Source organism: Cetorhinus maximus, unplaced genomic scaffold (genome assembly GCF_964194155.1).
Source record: "Cetorhinus maximus unplaced genomic scaffold, sCetMax3.hap1.1 HAP1_SCAFFOLD_2109, whole genome shotgun sequence".
Classification (NCBI taxonomy): domain Eukaryota; kingdom Metazoa; phylum Chordata; class Chondrichthyes; order Lamniformes; family Cetorhinidae; genus Cetorhinus; species Cetorhinus maximus.
The window spans coordinates 1-18221 of record NW_027598048.1 but is presented as its reverse complement, the minus strand read 5'-3'; the positions used below and the strand labels follow the sequence as shown (position 1 = coordinate 18221).

Here is an 18221-nt window from a genome sequence, read left to right as displayed (position 1 = left end):
ACAGACACAAACACACACACACACAGACTGACACAGACACACACTCAGACTGACACAGACAAACGCTCACACAGACAAAAGCTCACACAGACACACACTCACGTAGACTGGCACAGACACCCACACTCACACAGACTAACACAGACACACACACTCACATAGACACAGACACACACTCACATAGACTGACACAGACACCCACTCACACAGACTAACACAGATGCTCACACTCACACAGATTGACACAGTCCCCACACTCACGGACACTGACACAGACACACACCCAGGCAGACCGACACAGACACACACACTCAGGCAGCCTGACACAGACCCCACACTCTCGGACACTGACACACACACTCACAGACACACTTACACAGACACACACACTCACACAGACTGATGCACACACCTAAACTCACTGACACAGACACACAATCACACAGACTGACATAGACACCCACACACAGTCTGTCACAGACACACAGACTGACAGAGACACCCACACAGACTGACACAGACACACATACTGACACAGACACACACTCACACAGACTGACATAGACACCCAAACTCACTAACTGACACAGACACACACGCTCATACAGACTGTCACAGACACACACACTGACACATTCACAGACTGACACAGACACACACACAGTCACACAGGCTGAGACAGACATACACTCACAGGCTGACACAGATACATACTCATACAGACACAGACACACACTCACACACACTCAGGCAGACTGACAAAGACCCCACACTCACTGACACAGACACACTCTCACAGACTGACACAGACACGCTCACACAAACTGACACAGGCACACATGCTCACACAGACTGACGCACACACCTAAACTCACTGACACAAACACACACTCACACAGACTGACATAGACACCCACACTCATACAGTCTGTCACAGACACACAGACTGACACAGACACACATACTGACACAGACACACTCACACAGACTGACATAGACACCCAAACACACAGGCTGACACAGATACATACTCATACAGACACATACACACACACACACACACAGACTGACACAGAAACCAACACTCACACAGACTGGCACAGACACCCGCCCTTACACAGGCTAACACAAACACACAATCACACAGACACACACACTGACACAGACACACACTCACTCAGGCAGACTGACAAAGACCCCACACTCACTGACACAGAGACACACTCTCACAGACTGACACAGACACACTCACACAGACTGACACAGACACACACACTCATACAGACTGACACAAGCACACACTCACATAGACTGACACAAGCACACACTCACATAGACTGACACAGACACCCACACTCACACAGACTGACACAGACACCCACACTCACACAGACTGACACAGACACCCACACTCACACCAACTGTCACAGGCACACACTCACACAGACTGACACAGACACACACTCACACAGACTGTCACAGAGACACAGACTCACACAGTCACACAGACTGACACAGACACACACAGACTGACACACACTCACACAGAGCAACACAGAGATCAACACTCACACAGACTGGCACAGACACCCACCCTCACACAGACTAACACAAATACACAATCACACGGACTAACACAGACACGCACTCACACACACTCAGGCAGACTGACAGAGACCCCACACTCACGGACACTGATGCAGACACATACACTCACAGACCGACACAGACACACTCACACAGACTGACACAGGCACCCACACTCATACAGACTAACATAGACACCCACACCGACTGTCACAGACACACACTCACACAGACTGACGCTCACACTCACACAGACTGACACAGACACACACTCACACAGACACACATACTCACACAGACTGACACAGGCACACACACTCACACAGACTGACGCTCACACTCACACAGACTGACACAGACACAAACTCACACTGACTAACACAGACACACACACTCAGACACACACAGACTGACATAGACACCTAAACTCACTGAAACTGACACAGACGCACACTCACGCAGACACACACTCACACAGACTGACACAGACGCCCACACTCACACAGACAAACACACTCACACAGACTGACACAGACACATACTCACACAGACACACACTCACACAGACACACACTCACACAGACTGACACAGACACCCACACTCACACATACTCAGGCAGACATACACAGACCCCACAATCACAGGCACTGACACACACACATACGCTCACAGACTGGCACAGACACACCCACTCACACAGACTGACATAGCCACACACAAACACAGAAGCAGAGTGAGACAGACCCCAGACTCATGGACACTGACCCAGACACACACACACTCACAGACTGACACCGACACATACTCACACAGACACCTGCACTCACTGAGACTGACAGAGCCAAACACACACAGGCAGAGAGACACAGACCCCACACTAATGGACACTGACAGAGACACACACATGCTCACAGACTGACACAGCCACACTTGTTCACACAGACACACACACTCACAGACAGACACACACACATTCACAGACCAACCCAGACATACACTCAGACAGACTCATTCACACAGACTGACACAGATACACACACTCACACAGTCTGACACAGACACACACTTGCACAGACTGATACAGACACACTCACAGACTGACAGAGACACACACGGAGACTGACAGACACACACACTCAGGCAGATTGACACAGACACACACACACTCAGGCAGATTGACACAGACACACACACTCAGGCAGACTGACACACACCCACACACACAGAGACTCACAGTCACACACATTGACATTGACACCCATACTCACATGGAATGACACAGACAAACGCACCCAAAGACCTATAGACACACTGACACACCCAGACTGACACGCACACACAGACAGACACACAGATTAACACACACAGGCTGACAGTCACATAGACTGACACTCACACAGACTGGCACTTGCACACAGACTGACACACTCACAGACTCACGCACAAACACACACACACAGACTGACACACACAAACAAAAAGACAGTGACAAACCCAAACGCCCGGACACACACCTAGACACAAAAGCGACAAATAGATGTTAAAACACACAACGCTGCAGGGGGAGTAGGAATTCTGTTACATTTTCTCTCTCCCTAAACCAGCCAACATTCTGCATTTATATAGTGTCTATAATGCAGTACAATGTTCCCAATACACTTCACAGGAGCACAAACCAGACTCTGAGCCACATGAGGAGATATTAGGGACAGGGCACCAAAAGTTCGGCCAAAGAGGTCAGTTTTAAGGAGTGTCTTAAAGGAGGAGAGAGAGAGACAGACAGATAGACAGACAAAGAGAGAGGTGGAGAGGTTTAGGGAGGGAATTGCAGAGCTCAGGGCTCCCCCCAGGCAGCTGAAGGCACGGCCGCCAATGGTGGAGCGATGGGAATCGGGGGATGGCCAAGAGGCAGGAATTGGAGGAGCGCAGAGATCTCGGAGGGTGGTAGGAGGTTACAGAGATAGGGAGGGTTGTAGGGGCTGGAGGAGGTTACAGAGATAGAGAGGGTTGGAGGGAGTTACAGACATAGGGAGGGTTGTAGGGGCTGGAGGAGGTTACAGAGATAGGGAGGGTTGTAGGGGCTGGAGGAGGACACAGAGATAGGGAGGGTTGTAGGAGCTGGAGGAGGTTACAGAATTAGGGAGGGTTGTAGGGGCTGGAGGAGGTTACAGAGATAGGGAGGGTTGTAGAGGCTGGAGGAGGTTGCAGAGATAGGGAGGGTTGTTGGGACTGGAGGAGGATACAGAGATAGGGAGGGTTGTCGGGGCTGGAGGAGGTGACAGAGATAGGGAGGATTGTTGGGGCAGGAGGAGGTTACAGAGATAGGGAGGGTTGTAGGGGCTGGAGGAGGTTACAGTGAAATGGAGGGCTGTAGGGGCTGGAGGAGGTTACAGAGATAGGGAGGGTTGTAGGGGCTGGAGGAGGTTACAGAGATAGGGAGGGGTGTAGGGGCTGGAGGAGGTTACAGAGATAGGGAGGGTTTGTAGGGGCTGGAGGAGGTTACAGAGATAGGGAGGGCTGTAGGGGGCTGGAGGAGGTTACAGAGATAGGGAGGGCTGTAGGGGGCTGGAGGATGTTACAGAGATAGGGAGGGTTGTAGGGGGCTGGAGGAGGTTACAGAGATAGGGAGGGCTGTAGGGGGCTGGAGGAGGTTACAGAGATAGGGAGGGGTGTAGGGGGCTGGAGGAGGTTACAGAGACAGGGAGCCCAGGCCTGAGCCAAACCGAGAAACAGGAAAATCGCCTCCCAGCCTTTCCATGCAGCTCCAAACCCCCGTGACCCACGCCAACAGTGGAAAGGAGGTCAACGGTCAAAGGTCACCAGTTTACCCTGTGGTGCAGTCCAAGCGAGTGACTGAGGTTGCCTTTGAGCCTGGGATTAAAGGGATAATGCCGGGATTAGGCACTGAGCTCATGGGAGCCCACTGTGGCGTCAGCAGTGGCCACCACACTACCCGCCCCCCTCCTCTGTCCCCTCACCCTCTGCCGAGTCGGCAAAACGCTTTGTCAGCCTGGCCAGGGGGGCCCTGGGCATCCCATTGCACCTCGGCCTCTCCTGCTTTCCGGAGAGTTCTGCTTACAATCCGCGTGCCAGATAAATTCGGGAGGGGAGGCTGTTCTCCGCTGGGACAAAACACGCCAAAGCTGAGCCGGAGTACAGTTGGACTACAGGCCGTTCGCAATGCCAGGGGCCAAAGGTAAAAGCCCCCTCCCCTCAGACCAGTCCTGACCCACCCCCCAGGGCCGCGAGGGGGTGAGTCCATTCAGGAGGGAGGGTGACGGGGTGGGTGGGTCTCCGATGACACGCCCTCCCTGTGCGTGGTCGCTCACCAGTCCTCCTCTCCTTTCCTCTCGACCCGGCTGCCGCGACGCTGGGCTATTCGGCCACAGGGGGCATCGTGGTTGAGAGTAGTCCTGTCTCCACAGGGGCCTCCATCGCCGGGCAGCTGATCGTGAGTGGGTTCCCGTTCCCCATCCCCCTGCCTACCTCGCAAACCACACCACCATCCCCCCCGCCCGCCCATCAACCTCCCTACCCAGCCCAGGGCACTGAGGCCAATTTAGCAGGACTGTCTCGGGCTAGGCATTGTTCCAGAAAGCAGGTGCTGGATCTCCGGGGCTGTCCAATGCGGAGGGGTCACAACGTCTCACTCAGAGGCAGAGACGCTGTGTTGAGGCAGAGGGTCACTCCTTCTTCCAAGACAAACCTCCTCCAGCCCCTACAGCCCTCCCTAACTCTGTAACCTCCTCCAGCCCCTACAACCCTCCCTATCTCTGTAACCTCCTCCAGCCCCTACACCCCTCCCTATCTCTGTAACCTCCTCCAGCCCCTACAACCTTCCCTATCTCTGTAACCTCCTCCAGCCCCCTACATCCCTCCCTATCTCTGTAACCTCCTCCAACCCCTACACCCCTCCCTAACTCTGTAACCTCCTCCAGCCCCTACAGCCCTCCCTAACTCTGTAACCTCCTCCAGCCCCTACAAACCTTCCTATCTCTGTAACCTCCTCCAGCCCCTACAACCCTCCCTATCTCTGTAACCTCCTCCAGCCCCTACACCCCTCCCTATCTCTGTAACCTCCTCCAGCCCCTACAACCTTCCCTATCTCTGTAACCTCCTCCAGCCCCCTACATCCCTCCCTATCTCTGTAACCTCCTCCAGCCCCTACAACCCTCCCTATCTCTGTAACCTCCTCCAGCCCCTACAACCCTCCCTATCTCTGTAACCACCTCCAGCCCCTACACCGCTCCCTATCTCTGTAACCTCCTCCAGCCCCATGACCCTCCCTATCTCTGTAACCTCCTCCAGCCCCCTACATCCCTCCCTATCTCTGTAACCTCCTCCAGCCCCTACAACCCTCCCTATCTCTGTAACCTCCTCCAGCCCCTACACCCCTCCCTATCTCTGTAGCCTCCTCCAGCCCCTACAACCCTCCCTATCTCTGTAACCTCCTCCAGCCCCTACACCCCTCCCTATCTCTGTAACCTCCTCCAGCCCCTACAACCCTCCCTATCTATGTAACCTCCTCCAGCCCCCTACATCCCTCCCTATCTCTGTAACCTCCTCCAGCCCCTACAACCTTCCCTATCTCTGTAACCTCCTCCAGCCCCTACACCCCTCCCTATCTCTGTAACCTCCTCCAGCCCCTACAACCCTCCCTATCTCTGTAACCTCCTCCAGCCCCTACAACCCTCCCTATCTCTGTAACCACCTCCAGCCCCTACACCGCTCCCTATCTCTGTAACCTCCTCCAGCCCCTACAACCCTCCCTATCTCTGTAACCTCCTCCAGCCCCCTACATCCCTCCCTATCTCTGTAACCTCCTCCAGCCCCTACAGCCCTCCATGTCTCTGTAACCTACTCCAGCCCCTACAACCCTCCCTATCTCTGTAACCTCCTCCAGCCCCTACACCCCTCCATGTCTCTGTAACCTCCTCCAGCCCCTACACCCCTCCCTATCTCTGTAACCTCCTCCAGCCACTACAACCCTCCCTACCTCTGTAACTTCCTACAACCCTCCGAGATCTCTGCGGTCCTCCAATTTCGGCCTCTTGACCATACCCCAATTCCCATCGCTCCACCATTGGCGGCCGGGCTATCAGCTGCCTGGGGGGCCCTGAGCTCTGCAATTCCCTCCCTAAACCTCTCCACCTCTCTCTCCCTCTCTCTCTGTCTTTATCTGTTTCTCTTCCTCTCTCTACCTTTCTTTAAGACGCTCCTTAAAACTGACCTCTTTGACCAAACTTTTGCTCACCTTTCCTTAATGTTTACTCTGTGGCCTCTACTTTGTTGGTTAATCACTCCGGCTAGTCAACTCAGGGTGGTTTACTGCAATAAAGGAGTTATGGGATTATCAGTGTGGTTTTCTCTGGTGGATACTGGCTGTTTCGTTTCCAGTTCTCACGGCCCACTCTCACCTCCACACTGCTGGGGCACAGGAGTCTGGGAGTGTTTGATGGGGACGGTGTAGAGGGAGCTTTACTCTGTATCTAACCCCGTGCTGTACCTGTCCTGGGAGTGTTTGATGGGGACGGTGTAGAGGGAGCTTTATTCTGTATCTAACCCCGTGCTGTACCTGTCCTGGGAGTGTTTGATGGTGACAGTGTAGAGGGAGCTTTACTCTGTATCTAACCCCGTGCTGTACCTGTCCTGGGAGTGTTTGATGGGGACGGTGTAGAGGGAGCTTTACTCTGTATCTAACCCCGTGCTGTACCTGTCCTGGGAGTGTTTGATGGGGACGGTGTAGAGGGAGCTTTATTCTGTATCTAACCCCGTGCTGTACCTGTCCTGGGACTGTTTGATGGGGACGGTGTAGAGGGAGCTTTACTCTGTATCTAACCCCGTGCTGTACCTGTCCTGGGAGTGTTTGATGGTGACAGTGTAGAGGGAGCTTTACTCTGTATCTAACCCCGTGCTGTACCTGTCCTGGGAGTGTTTGATGGGGACGGTGTAGAGGGAGCTTTACTCTGTATCTAACCCCGTGCTGTACCTGTCCTGGGAGTGTTTGATGGGGACGGTGTAGAGGGAGATTTTAGGTTTACATAGTGTGATACAGGTCACTCGGAAACCTCCATCTGCACTCAGCCAAATACTTTGGAAGCTGACTGACCATTGTGCAGCCATTCTGCACACAGTAAGATCCCACAAATAACCATCAGACAGTTGGCTCTTTTGTGCTTGATTCCTTCTGATTTGATGTTTCTTTCTGTTATTTCCAGGAAACAAATCCGATAAGAAATCCTCCACTAAGGTAGGTCACCAACCTGGTGTGTTCCGTCCTCCTGGAGGCTGTGTGAGTCGGTGGGGGGGGGAAGGGGGGTGGGGGGAAGGGGTGGAGGGAGGGGTCAGCTATGGCGCTGCGTCCCACCGAGCAGGGAACTGCCCTCAAGGGCCCTAGAATAGAGGGAGGACAGTTCCCAGCTTGTAATCACTCAGCCAGGGCTCCCCAAAGTGAGGTACTAGACAAGGGCAATCTGTAGTTGAATAGCTCTCCACATTCAATGTCTGCCCTGGGAGTGTTTGATGGGGACGGTGTAGAGGGAGCTTTACTCCGAATCTAACCCCGTGCTGTACCTGTCCTGGGAGTGTTTGATGGGGACGGTGTAGTGGGAGCTTTACTCTGTATCTAACCCCGTGCTGTACCTGTCCTGGGAGTGTTTGATGGGGACAGTGTAGAGGGAGCTTTACTCTGTATCTAACCCCGTGTTGTCCCTGTCCTGGGAGTATTTGATGGGGACGGTGTAGAGGGAGCTTTACTCTGTATCTAACCCCGTGTTGTACCTGTCCTGGGAGTGTTTGATGGGGACGGTGTAGAGGGAGCTTTACTCTGTATCTAACCCCGTGCTGTACCTGTCCTGGGAGTGTTTGATGGGGACACTGTAGAGGGAGCTTTACTCTGTATCTAACCCCGTGCTGTACCTGCCCTGGGGACTGTTTGATGGGGACAGTGTAGAGGGAGCTTTACTCTGTATCTAACCCCGTGCTGTACCTGTCCTGGGAGTGTTTGATGGGGACGGTGTAGTGGGAGCTTTACTCTGTATCTAACCCCGTGCTGTACCTGTCCTGGGAGTGTTTGATGGGGACGGTGTGGAGGGAGCTTTACTCTGTATCTGTAATCGAGGGTATTACTTTGCCATTTTCCAGCAGGTTCCGAAGGAACAGCCAAAAAAGGGGGAGCAAAAAGGGGAAACGAAGAAGCAAGGAGGTGAACAGAACAAAAAGAAAGATGGAGAACATAAAGATAGAGTGTAAAAATCACCAGATCCCGTGTGTTTATATATCTCCCTCTCCGCGTATCCGGGTGTTTGTATATCCCCCCTCTCCATGTACCCGGGTGTTTATATATCTCCCTCTCCATGTACCCGGGTGTTTATATATCTCCCTCTCCATGTACCCGGGTGTTTATATATCTCCCTCTCTGCGTATCCGGGTGTTTATATATCACCCTCTCCATGTACCCGGGTGTTTATATATCCCCCTCTCCGCGTATCCGGGTGTTTATATATCTCCCTCTCCATGTACCCGGGTGTTTATATATCTCCCTCTCCATGTGCCCAGGTGTTTATATATCTCACTCTCTGTGTGCCCGGGTGTTTATGTATCTCCCTCTTTGCATACCTGGGTGTTTATATATCCCACTCTCCGTGTACCCGGGTGTTTATATATCCCCCTCTCCGCGTACCTGGGTGTTTATATATCTCCTTCTCCGTGTACCCGGGTGTTTATATATCCCCCTCTCCGTGTGCCCGGGTGTTTATATATCCCCCTCTCTGTGTACCCGGGTGTTTATATATCTCCCTCTCCGTGTACCTGGGTGTTTATACATCCCCCTCTCTGTGTACCCGGGTGTTTATATATCTCCCTCTCCGTGTACCCGGGTGTTTATATATCCCCCTCCGTGTGCCCGGGTGTTTATATATCTCCCTCTCCGTGTGTTTATATATCCCCCTCTCCGTGTGCCCGGGTGTTTATATATCCCCCTCTCCGTGTACCCGCGTGTTTATATATCTCCCTCTCCATGTACCCAAGTGTTTATATATCACCCTCTCCGTGTACCCGGGTGTTTATATATCCACCTCTCCGTGTACCCGGGTGTTTATATATCCACCTCTCCGTGTACCCGGGTGTTTATATATCCACCTCTCCGTGTGCCCGGGTGTTTATATATCCCCCTCTCCGTGTACCCGGGTGTTTATATATCCACCTCTCCGTGTACCCGGGTGTTTATATATCCCCCTCTCCGTGTACCCGGGTGTTTATATATCCACCTCTCCGTGTACCCGGGTGTTTATATATCCCCCTCTCCGTGTACCCGGGTGTTTATATATCCCCCTCTCCGTGTGCCCGGGTGTTTATATATCCCCCTCTCCATGTGCCCGGGTGTTTATATATCTCCCTCTCCGTGTACCCGGGTGTTTATATATCTCCCTCTCCGCGTACCCGGGTGTTTATATATCCACCTCTCTGTGTACCCGGGTGTTTATATATCTCCCTATCCGTGTACCCGGGTGTTTATATATCCCCCTCTCCATGTACCCAGGTGTTTATATATCTCCCTCTCTGTGTACCTGGGTGTTTATATATCCACCTCTCCATGTGTCCGGGTGTTTAGATATCTCCCTCTCCGTGTACCCAGGTGTTTATATATCCACCTCTCCGTGTACCTGGGTGTTTATATATCCCCCTCTCCGTGTACCCGGGTGTTTATATATCCACTTCTCCGTGTACCCGGGTGTTTATATATCCACCTCTCCGTGTAGCCGGGTGTTTATATATACACCTCTCCGTGTGCCCGGGTGTTTATATATCTCCCTCTCCGTGTACCCGGGTGTTTATATATCCCCATCTCCGTGTACCCGGGTGTTTATATATCCCCATCTCCGTGTGCCCGGGTGTTTATATATCTCCCTCTCCGTGTACCCGGGTGTTTATATATCCCCCTCCGTGTGCCCGGGTGTTTATATATCTCCCTCTTCGTGTGTTTATATATCCCCCTCTCCGTGTGCCCAGGTGTTTATATATCCCCCTCTCCGTGTACCCGGGTGTTTATATATCCCCCTCTCCGTGTACCCGCGTGTTTATATATCCCCCTCTCCGTGTACCCGGGTGTTTATATATCCCCCTCTCCGTGTATCCGGGTGTTTATATATCACCCCCTCCGTGTGCCCGGGTGTTTATATATCCCCCTCTCTGTGTACCCGGGTGTTTATATATCTCCCTCTCCGTGTACCCGGGTGTTTATATATCCCCCTCCGTGTGCCCGGGTGTTTATATATCTCCCTCTTCGTGTGTTTATATATCCCCCTCTCCGTGTGCCCGGGTGTTTATATATCCCCCTCTCCGTGTACCCGCGTGTTTATATATCCCCCTCTGCGTGTACCCGGGTGTTTATATATCCCCCTCTCCGTGTACCCAGGTGTTTATATATCCCCCTCTCCGTGTACCCGGGTGTTTATATATCTCCCTCTCCGTGTACCCGGGTGTTTATATATCTCCCTCTCCGTGTGCCCGGGTGTTTATATATCCCCCTCTCTCTGTGCCCGGGTGTTTATATATCCCCCTCTCTGCATATCCGGGTGTTTATATATCTCCCTCTCCGTGTACCCGGGTGTTTATATATCCCCCTCTTCGCATATCCGGGTGTTTTCTATCCCCCTCTCTGCATATCCGATGGTTTATATATCCCGCTCTGCGTGTACCCGCGTGTTTATACATCTCCCTCTCTGTATGCTCGGGCGTTTATACATTGCACTATTCGAGGACCCAGTTGTTTATACATCTCACTGTCTGAGTACTCGGGTGTTTAAATATGTCCCTCTCCGTGTGCCCGGGTGTTTATATATGTCCCTCTCCGTGTGCCCGGGTGTTTATATATGTCCCTCTCCTTGTGGCCGGGGGTTTATATATCTCCCTCTCCATGTGCCCGGGTGTTTATATATCCCCCTCTCCGTGTACCCGGGTGTTTATATCTCCCTCTCCGTGTACCCGGGTGTTTATATATCCCCCTCTCCGTGTACCCGGGTGTTTATATCTCCCTCTCCGTGTACCCGGGTGTTTAGATATCCCCCTCTCCGTGTACCCGGGTGTTTATATCTCCCTCTCCGTGTACCTGGGTGTTTATATCCCCCTCTCTGTGTACCCGGGTGTTTATATATCTCCCTCTCCGTGTACCCGGGTGTTTATATATCTCCCTCTCTGTGTGCCCGGGTGTTTATATATGTCCCTCTCCGCGTACCCGGGTGTTTATATATGTCCCTCTCCGCGTACCCGAGTGTTTATATATCTCCCTCTCCGCGTACCCGGGTGTTTATATATCTCCCTCTCTGTGTACCCGGGTGTTTATATTTCTCCCTCTCTGTGTACCCGGGTGTTTATATATCTCCCTCTCCGTGTACCCGGGTGTTTATATATCTCCTCTTTCCATGTTATATATTTGCCATTCTCCGTGCCCAGGTGTATATTCAGGTAGCGCCTGCAGACAGGCGGCTGTGTTGCACATGACACGTTACCGACACCAATCTCTCTTCTCGTTCTTCCCGAGGACAGGGCAGCCAAAGGCCAAGGAATGGTAGCTTACAGAGCTTTCTAAAGATGGCTTTGGAGATTCTGCTGGGATCGTGCCGACGCAGGCCCAAGAGGAATCGAAAGTCGTGCGATCGCGTGGGTTAAGGAAGCTCCACACTTGGCCCCTCTCTCAAAGTTTACACCTCAAATAAACTAACTCAAGTTTTCCAAACAAACAGGCTGGGTCTCTCATCATTTGAATTGAGTTAGGGGGAAAAGTGGGTCTGCGTCTGTGATTCCCCCACACGGTGACGGGACGCGGGTCTGTGTCTGTGATTCCCCCACACGGTGACGGGACGCGGGTCTGTGTCTGTGATTCCCCCACACGGTGACGGGACGCGGGTCTGTGTCTGTGATTCCCCCACACGGTGACGGGACGCGGGTCTGTGATTCCCCCACACAGTGACGGGACGCAGGTCTGTGTCTGTGATTCCCCCACACGGTGACGGGACGCGGGTCTGAGATTCTCCCACACGGTGACGGGACGCGGGTCTGTGATTCCCCCACACGGTGACGGGACGCGGGTCTGTGTCTGTGATTCCCCCACACGGTGACGGGACGCGGGTCTGTGTCTGCGATTCCCCCACACGGTGACGGGACGCGGGTCTGTGTCTGCGATTCCCCCACACGGTGACGGGACGCGGGTCTGTGTCTGCGATTCCCCCACACGGTGACGGGACGCGGGTCTGTGTCTGCGATTCCCCCACACGGTGACGGGACGCGGGTCTGCGATTCCCCCACACAGTGACGGGACGCTGGTCTGTGTCTGTGATTCCCCCACACGGTGACGGGACGCGGGTCTGTGTCTGTGATTCCCCCACACGGTGACGGGACGCGGGTCTGTGATTCCCCCACACGGTGACGGGACGCGGGTCTGTGATTCCCCCACACGGTGACGGGACGCGGGTCTGTGTCTGCGATTCCCCCACACGGTGACGGGACGCGGGTCTGTGTCTGCGATTCCCCCACACGGTGACGGGACGCGGGTCTGTGTCTGCGATTCCCCCACACGGTGACGGGACGCGGGTCTGTGTCTGCGATTCCCCCACACGGTGACGGGACGCGGGTCTGCGATTCCCCCACACGGTGACGGGACGCGGGTCTGCGATTCCCCCACACAGTGACGGGACGCTGGTCTGTGTCTGTGATTCCCCCACACGGTGACGGGACGCGGGTCTGTATCTGTGATTCCCCCACACGGTGACGGGACGCGGGTCTGTGTCTGTGATTCCCCCACACGGTGACGGGACGCGGGTCTGTGATTCCCCCACACGGTGACGGGACGCGGGTCTGTGATTCCCCCACACGGTGACGGGACCCGGGTCTGTGTCTGTGATTCCCCCACACGGTGATGGGACACGGGTCTGTGTCGGTGATTCCCCCACACGGGGACGGGACGCGGGTCTGTGTCGGTGATTCCCCCACATGGTGACGGGACGCGGGTCTGTGATTCCCCCACACGGTGAAGGGACGCGGGTCTGTGATTCCCCCACACGGTGACGGGACGCGGGTCTGTGATTCCCCCACACGGTGACGGGACGCGGGTCTGTGATTCCCCCACACGGTGACGGGACGCGGGTCTGTGATTCCCCCACACGGTGATGGGACGCGGGTCTGTGATTCCCCCACACGGTGACGGGACGCGGGTCTGTGATTCCCCCACACGGTGACGGGACGCGGGTCTGTGTCTGTGATTCCCCCACACGGTGACGGGACGCGGGTCTGTGTCTGTGATTCCCCCACACGGTGACGGGACGCGGGTCTGTGTCTGTGATTCCCCCACACGGTGACGGGATGCGGGTCTGTGTCTGTGATTCCCCCACACGGTGACGGGACGCGGGTCTGTGATTCCCCTACACGGTGACGGGACACGGGTCTGTGTCTGCGATTCCCCCACACGCTTTGCTCGCCACGCTTAACAAGAAACAGAGAGACACAGGGATATCTAAACGTTTCTGATATATTGAAGTATAAATACACTGGGCACGTTTAGCGACAGAGCAGACAGTATAAACGGGGGTGTGGGCAAGGGCGGAGAACAACATGTGCACATTGACCTGAATCTGGAGTGTTTCTGGTTCTGGTAGGGGTGGGGTGTAAAATAAAATGCATTCAGCCGATCTGTCCGAACAAGTTACGCGGGAATGAGATGCCGGCGAGGGCGGGAATCCCTCTAACCCAGGGAACGCCAATGGGGGAGCAGCGGGAATCGGCGAGAGGTCACGACCTCCCAGCGGGTCGTGACCTGTGACCCCTGCCGCCATCGCTGGGCTGTCGGCTTCGCCACGGGCATAGGGGAGGTGGCGTCCGGAGGGGGCAGGGCCTCAGTCACCCAACATTTCTGTCCGGTCCAGAGGGTCCTCACCAGAGGGACGGACGTACCTGCCCCTAGATGGAGAGAAACAATCGTGCGCCAGACCCGACCCCTGGGTCATGGGGGATTCTCCTGTGCGGAAAAAAAAATCGAGGCCAATATTCCCCCTGAATTCAGAGGAACGAGAGGCGATCAAATTCTGAAGGGGGGTTTTGACAGGGTCGATACTGAGAGGCTGATTCCCCCCCATCACCACCCCCCTCAACAACCCTGGCCGGAGAGTCTAGAACGCGGGGGGTCAGGATAAAGGGGGGGGTCGGCCGTTTTGGAAGTGGAACGAGCGGAGATTTCTTCACTTCCGAGGGCTGGGAGCGTTCGGAATCCTGGACCCCAGCCGTCGGGTCGTATCGAAGGGCAGAGCAGGCTCGAGGGGCTGAATGGCCTCCTCCTGCTCATGACAAGGTGGGGGGTGGGAGGTTATGTGGCAACGATATTAAGCTCTGCTCCGGCCTCACCTGGAGCAACGGTGTTCGGTTCGGGGCCCCACCTCTCAGGAAGGATATATCAGACTCACGGGGAGGCGGGTAGTGTTGTTGGGGGGAGAAATGCAGATTCCCCAGAGCGATCCCGGGGCGCTGAGAGGGTTTACATTACGGACAAATCGCACAGACCGGGGCTTGTGTTCCCTCGCGTATCGAAGATCGAGGGGTGATCCGATCGAGGGGTTTAAGATGATTAAAGGACTCCGTAGGGTCGACAGAGAGAAATTGTTTACCTAGGGGTGGGGGGGAGGTTGTTGGGGCGGGGGGGGGGGGGGAAGTCCAGAACGAGGGAACCGAGGCAGGTAGATGGAGTTAGGATAGAGAGAAACAGTGATCTAACTGAATAGAGGAACAGGCTCAAGAGGGGCTGAATGGCCTCCTCCTGTTCCTGTGTAACAGGCTCGAGAGGGGCTGAATGCCCTCCTCCTGTTTCTGTGTAACAGGCTCGAGAGGGGCTGAATGGCCTCCTCCTGTTTCTGTGTAACAAGCTCGAGAAGTGCTCAATGGCCTGTTCCTTTTTAACAGGCTCGAGAGGGGCTGAATGGCCTCTTCCTGTCCCTGTGTAACAGGCTCAATAGGGGCTGAATGGCCTCCTCCTGTTTCTTCGTAACAGGCTTGCGAGGGGCTGAATGGCCTCCTCCTGTTTCTGCGTAATAGGCTTGTGAGGGGCTAAATGGCCTCCTCCTGTTCCTGTGTAACAGGCTCAAGAGGGGCTGAATGGCCTCCTCCTGTTGCTGCATTCACAGTGTTACTGCCCCTCGGTACCAGTCTGGGGATGAGCTGGGAGACGGGTGAGGAGGAAAGGGGAAAAAACACCTCTGAGTCCTGCTCCCTATGTTCATCCTGACCCCACTCCCGGGGTCTGGGAAAAGCGGGAAGCGAGGGATGGGGAAGTCGGGTAATAGAAACTCCTGATGAAAAGTTAAATCTGCAGGATTGTGATGATGTGCCTGGAAAATTGCAGCCATCGCGACCGGACCCAGTCCTACGTTTAAAAAAAAATACCCAAAGGGGTCACAGTCGGAGTGAGGGATCCCTCGGTGCGATTTCATCTGGACCCCAGCCTCTCTCTCTCTCTCTCTCTCCACACGCACTCGGAGGGCTCGTGGTTCAGCCCAGCAGCCGGTAGAAGACCCAGAGGCCGAAGGTCACCCAGTGGCCGGCCCAGCTCAGCTCCTGCCACTTCTGGATGGTGAAGATCATGCCGTAACCCTGCGTGACAAAGATACGGGTCAACCCTTGGCTCTTGGGGAGGAATGGGGTGGGGGGGAGGGACTCTCCAGTGCCAGCGCCCCTCCCACCCTCTCCTCACATGCTGCCCCCTTCCCGATCACCGGAGAAAGCGGAAGAGCGCAGGTTTGACTGGCGGCCGGCTATTCGACTGCAGGTGGACTCACGTGCAACTCGCTCCTGCCCTCGCCACCCTACCACCCCCCCCAACCCTCACAGCCCGACCAGCTGGTTATAGACAGGGGGGCCGCAGAGCAGCCCGTTCTCACCGACACCCACCCCCGACCCCTTAATCCAAGCAAATAAGTGCCCACCCTCCCAACACAAACGCCAGCCTCCCAGCTCCGGGGGGACATTCCAGGAGGTACACATGTACACACACGCACACACAGCAAACTGCTCCTCTGCCCTGCTGCCATCATGTAGAAGGGCCAACTATTTGACTCGGTCGGGCTTCACGGTCAACTCTTTCCTCATCCTATGTGGTGGGGAAGCATTTCAGCCAATTTAACTCACCGCCCCAGCACCCCCTACGATCCCCCCCCCCCACCCCCAACAAGCCCTCGGCATTCCCGGCCCCTTCTCCCAGATCCGGACTAGCCCGAGCAACGCGGATACCGACGGTTAAGACCCCAGAATCGGGTGATTCCGAGGGAAGCAAGATGGCCCTCGGTGCGGGGTCAGCGGGAGCCCACGCCCAGCACTCAGCAACCCCCTCCCCACCACCGCCCGCCAAGCCAAATGCCAACGGTGAGCGATGGGACCCACACTGCCCGACACTGACTCTCCTCCGTCCCACCCTTACCTCCTCCTCCACCTCCTCCTCCACATCGATGTCGAAGAAAGATCCCAGATACGTGAGGTAGAAGACGCTGAGCAACCCAAAGAGGAGGTTGATCAGGTGGACCAGGAAATTCTGCAGCAGAGAGAGAGAGAGAGAGAGAAGGGTTAAAACTGCCACTCCCCCCGCCAACACACGGACTCTCACTGGGGTACGGGTCCCACACACACTGACTCTCACTGGGGTACGGGTCCCACACACACTGACTCTCACTGGGGTACGGGTCCCACACACACGGACTCTCACTGGGGTACGGGTCCCACACACACTGACTCTCACTGGGGTACGGGTCCCACACACACTGACTTTCACTGGGGTACGGGTCCCACACACACACTGACTCTCACTGGGGTACGGGTCCCACACACACACTGACTCTCACTGGGGTACGGGTCCCACACACACACACTGACTCTCAGTGGGATACGAGTCCCACACACACACACTGACTCTCACTGGGGTACGGGTCCCACACACACACTGACTCTCACTGGGGTACGGGTCCCACACATACACACTGACTCTCACTGGGGTACGGGTCCCACACACACACTGACTCTCACTGGGGTACGGGTCCCACACACACACACACTGACTCTCAGTGGGATACGAGTCCCACACACACACACTGACTCTCACTGGGGTACGGGTCCCACACACACACTGACTCTCACTGGGGTACGGGTCCCACACATACACACTGACTCTCACTGGGGTACGGGTCCCACACACACACTGACTCTCACTGGGGTACGGGTCCCACGCACACACACTGACTCTCACTGGGGTACGGGTCCCACGCACACACACTGACTCTCACTGGGGTACGGGTCCCACACACACACTGACTCTCACTGGGGTACGGGTCCCACACACACACTGACTCTCACAGCAGAGTTAACCCTGATTTCGAGAAAGGCTTTGCTAATTTTACTTACCGATTTATTCCGGTGGGAGCAGGTATGGAGGCATCTCTTGGACAGGACACAGGCACTGAAGATAGAGGCCAACTTCTTTCTCAGAACTGAAGTAAGAACGTGCACGAATATAGCGTCACATTAAAACAGTCAAACTGCTTGACAAATGCGTCCATCAGTCAGAAACATGACTGTGGATAGAGGGAGTGGAGTGTAAGGGTAATTC

The 18221-nt window shown here is 54.9% G+C and overlaps 1 protein-coding gene and 1 long non-coding RNA gene across 11 annotated transcripts; one reads left to right on the top strand and one right to left on the bottom strand.

The window, feature by feature from the left end:
• Nucleotides 1-4408: 4408 nt before the first annotated feature.
• LOC144676992 (uncharacterized) lies at nt 4409-12327 on the top strand. 10 transcript variants are annotated; one of them, XR_013575470.1, is made up of 4 exons: nt 4409-4784; nt 7807-7838; nt 8735-8792; nt 12134-12327. It is a non-coding gene; the product is annotated as an uncharacterized LOC144676992 (long non-coding RNA). The 10 variants fall into 10 exon arrangements; XR_013575468.1 differs by having other exon boundaries at nt 8735-8835; XR_013575469.1 differs by having other exon boundaries at nt 8735-8854; nt 12129-12327.
• A 3679-nt stretch (nt 12328-16006) lies between these two features.
• On the bottom strand, nt 16007-18102 carry LOC144676991 (protein-serine O-palmitoleoyltransferase porcupine-like; the record flags this gene model as incomplete). Its single annotated transcript, XM_078537257.1, has 3 exons — nt 16007-16219; nt 17043-17153; nt 18017-18102. Coding segments are annotated over 3 exons (299 nt in total), but the record flags the coding sequence as incomplete, so codon positions are not given.
• Between the last annotated feature and the right edge of the window lie 119 nt (nt 18103-18221).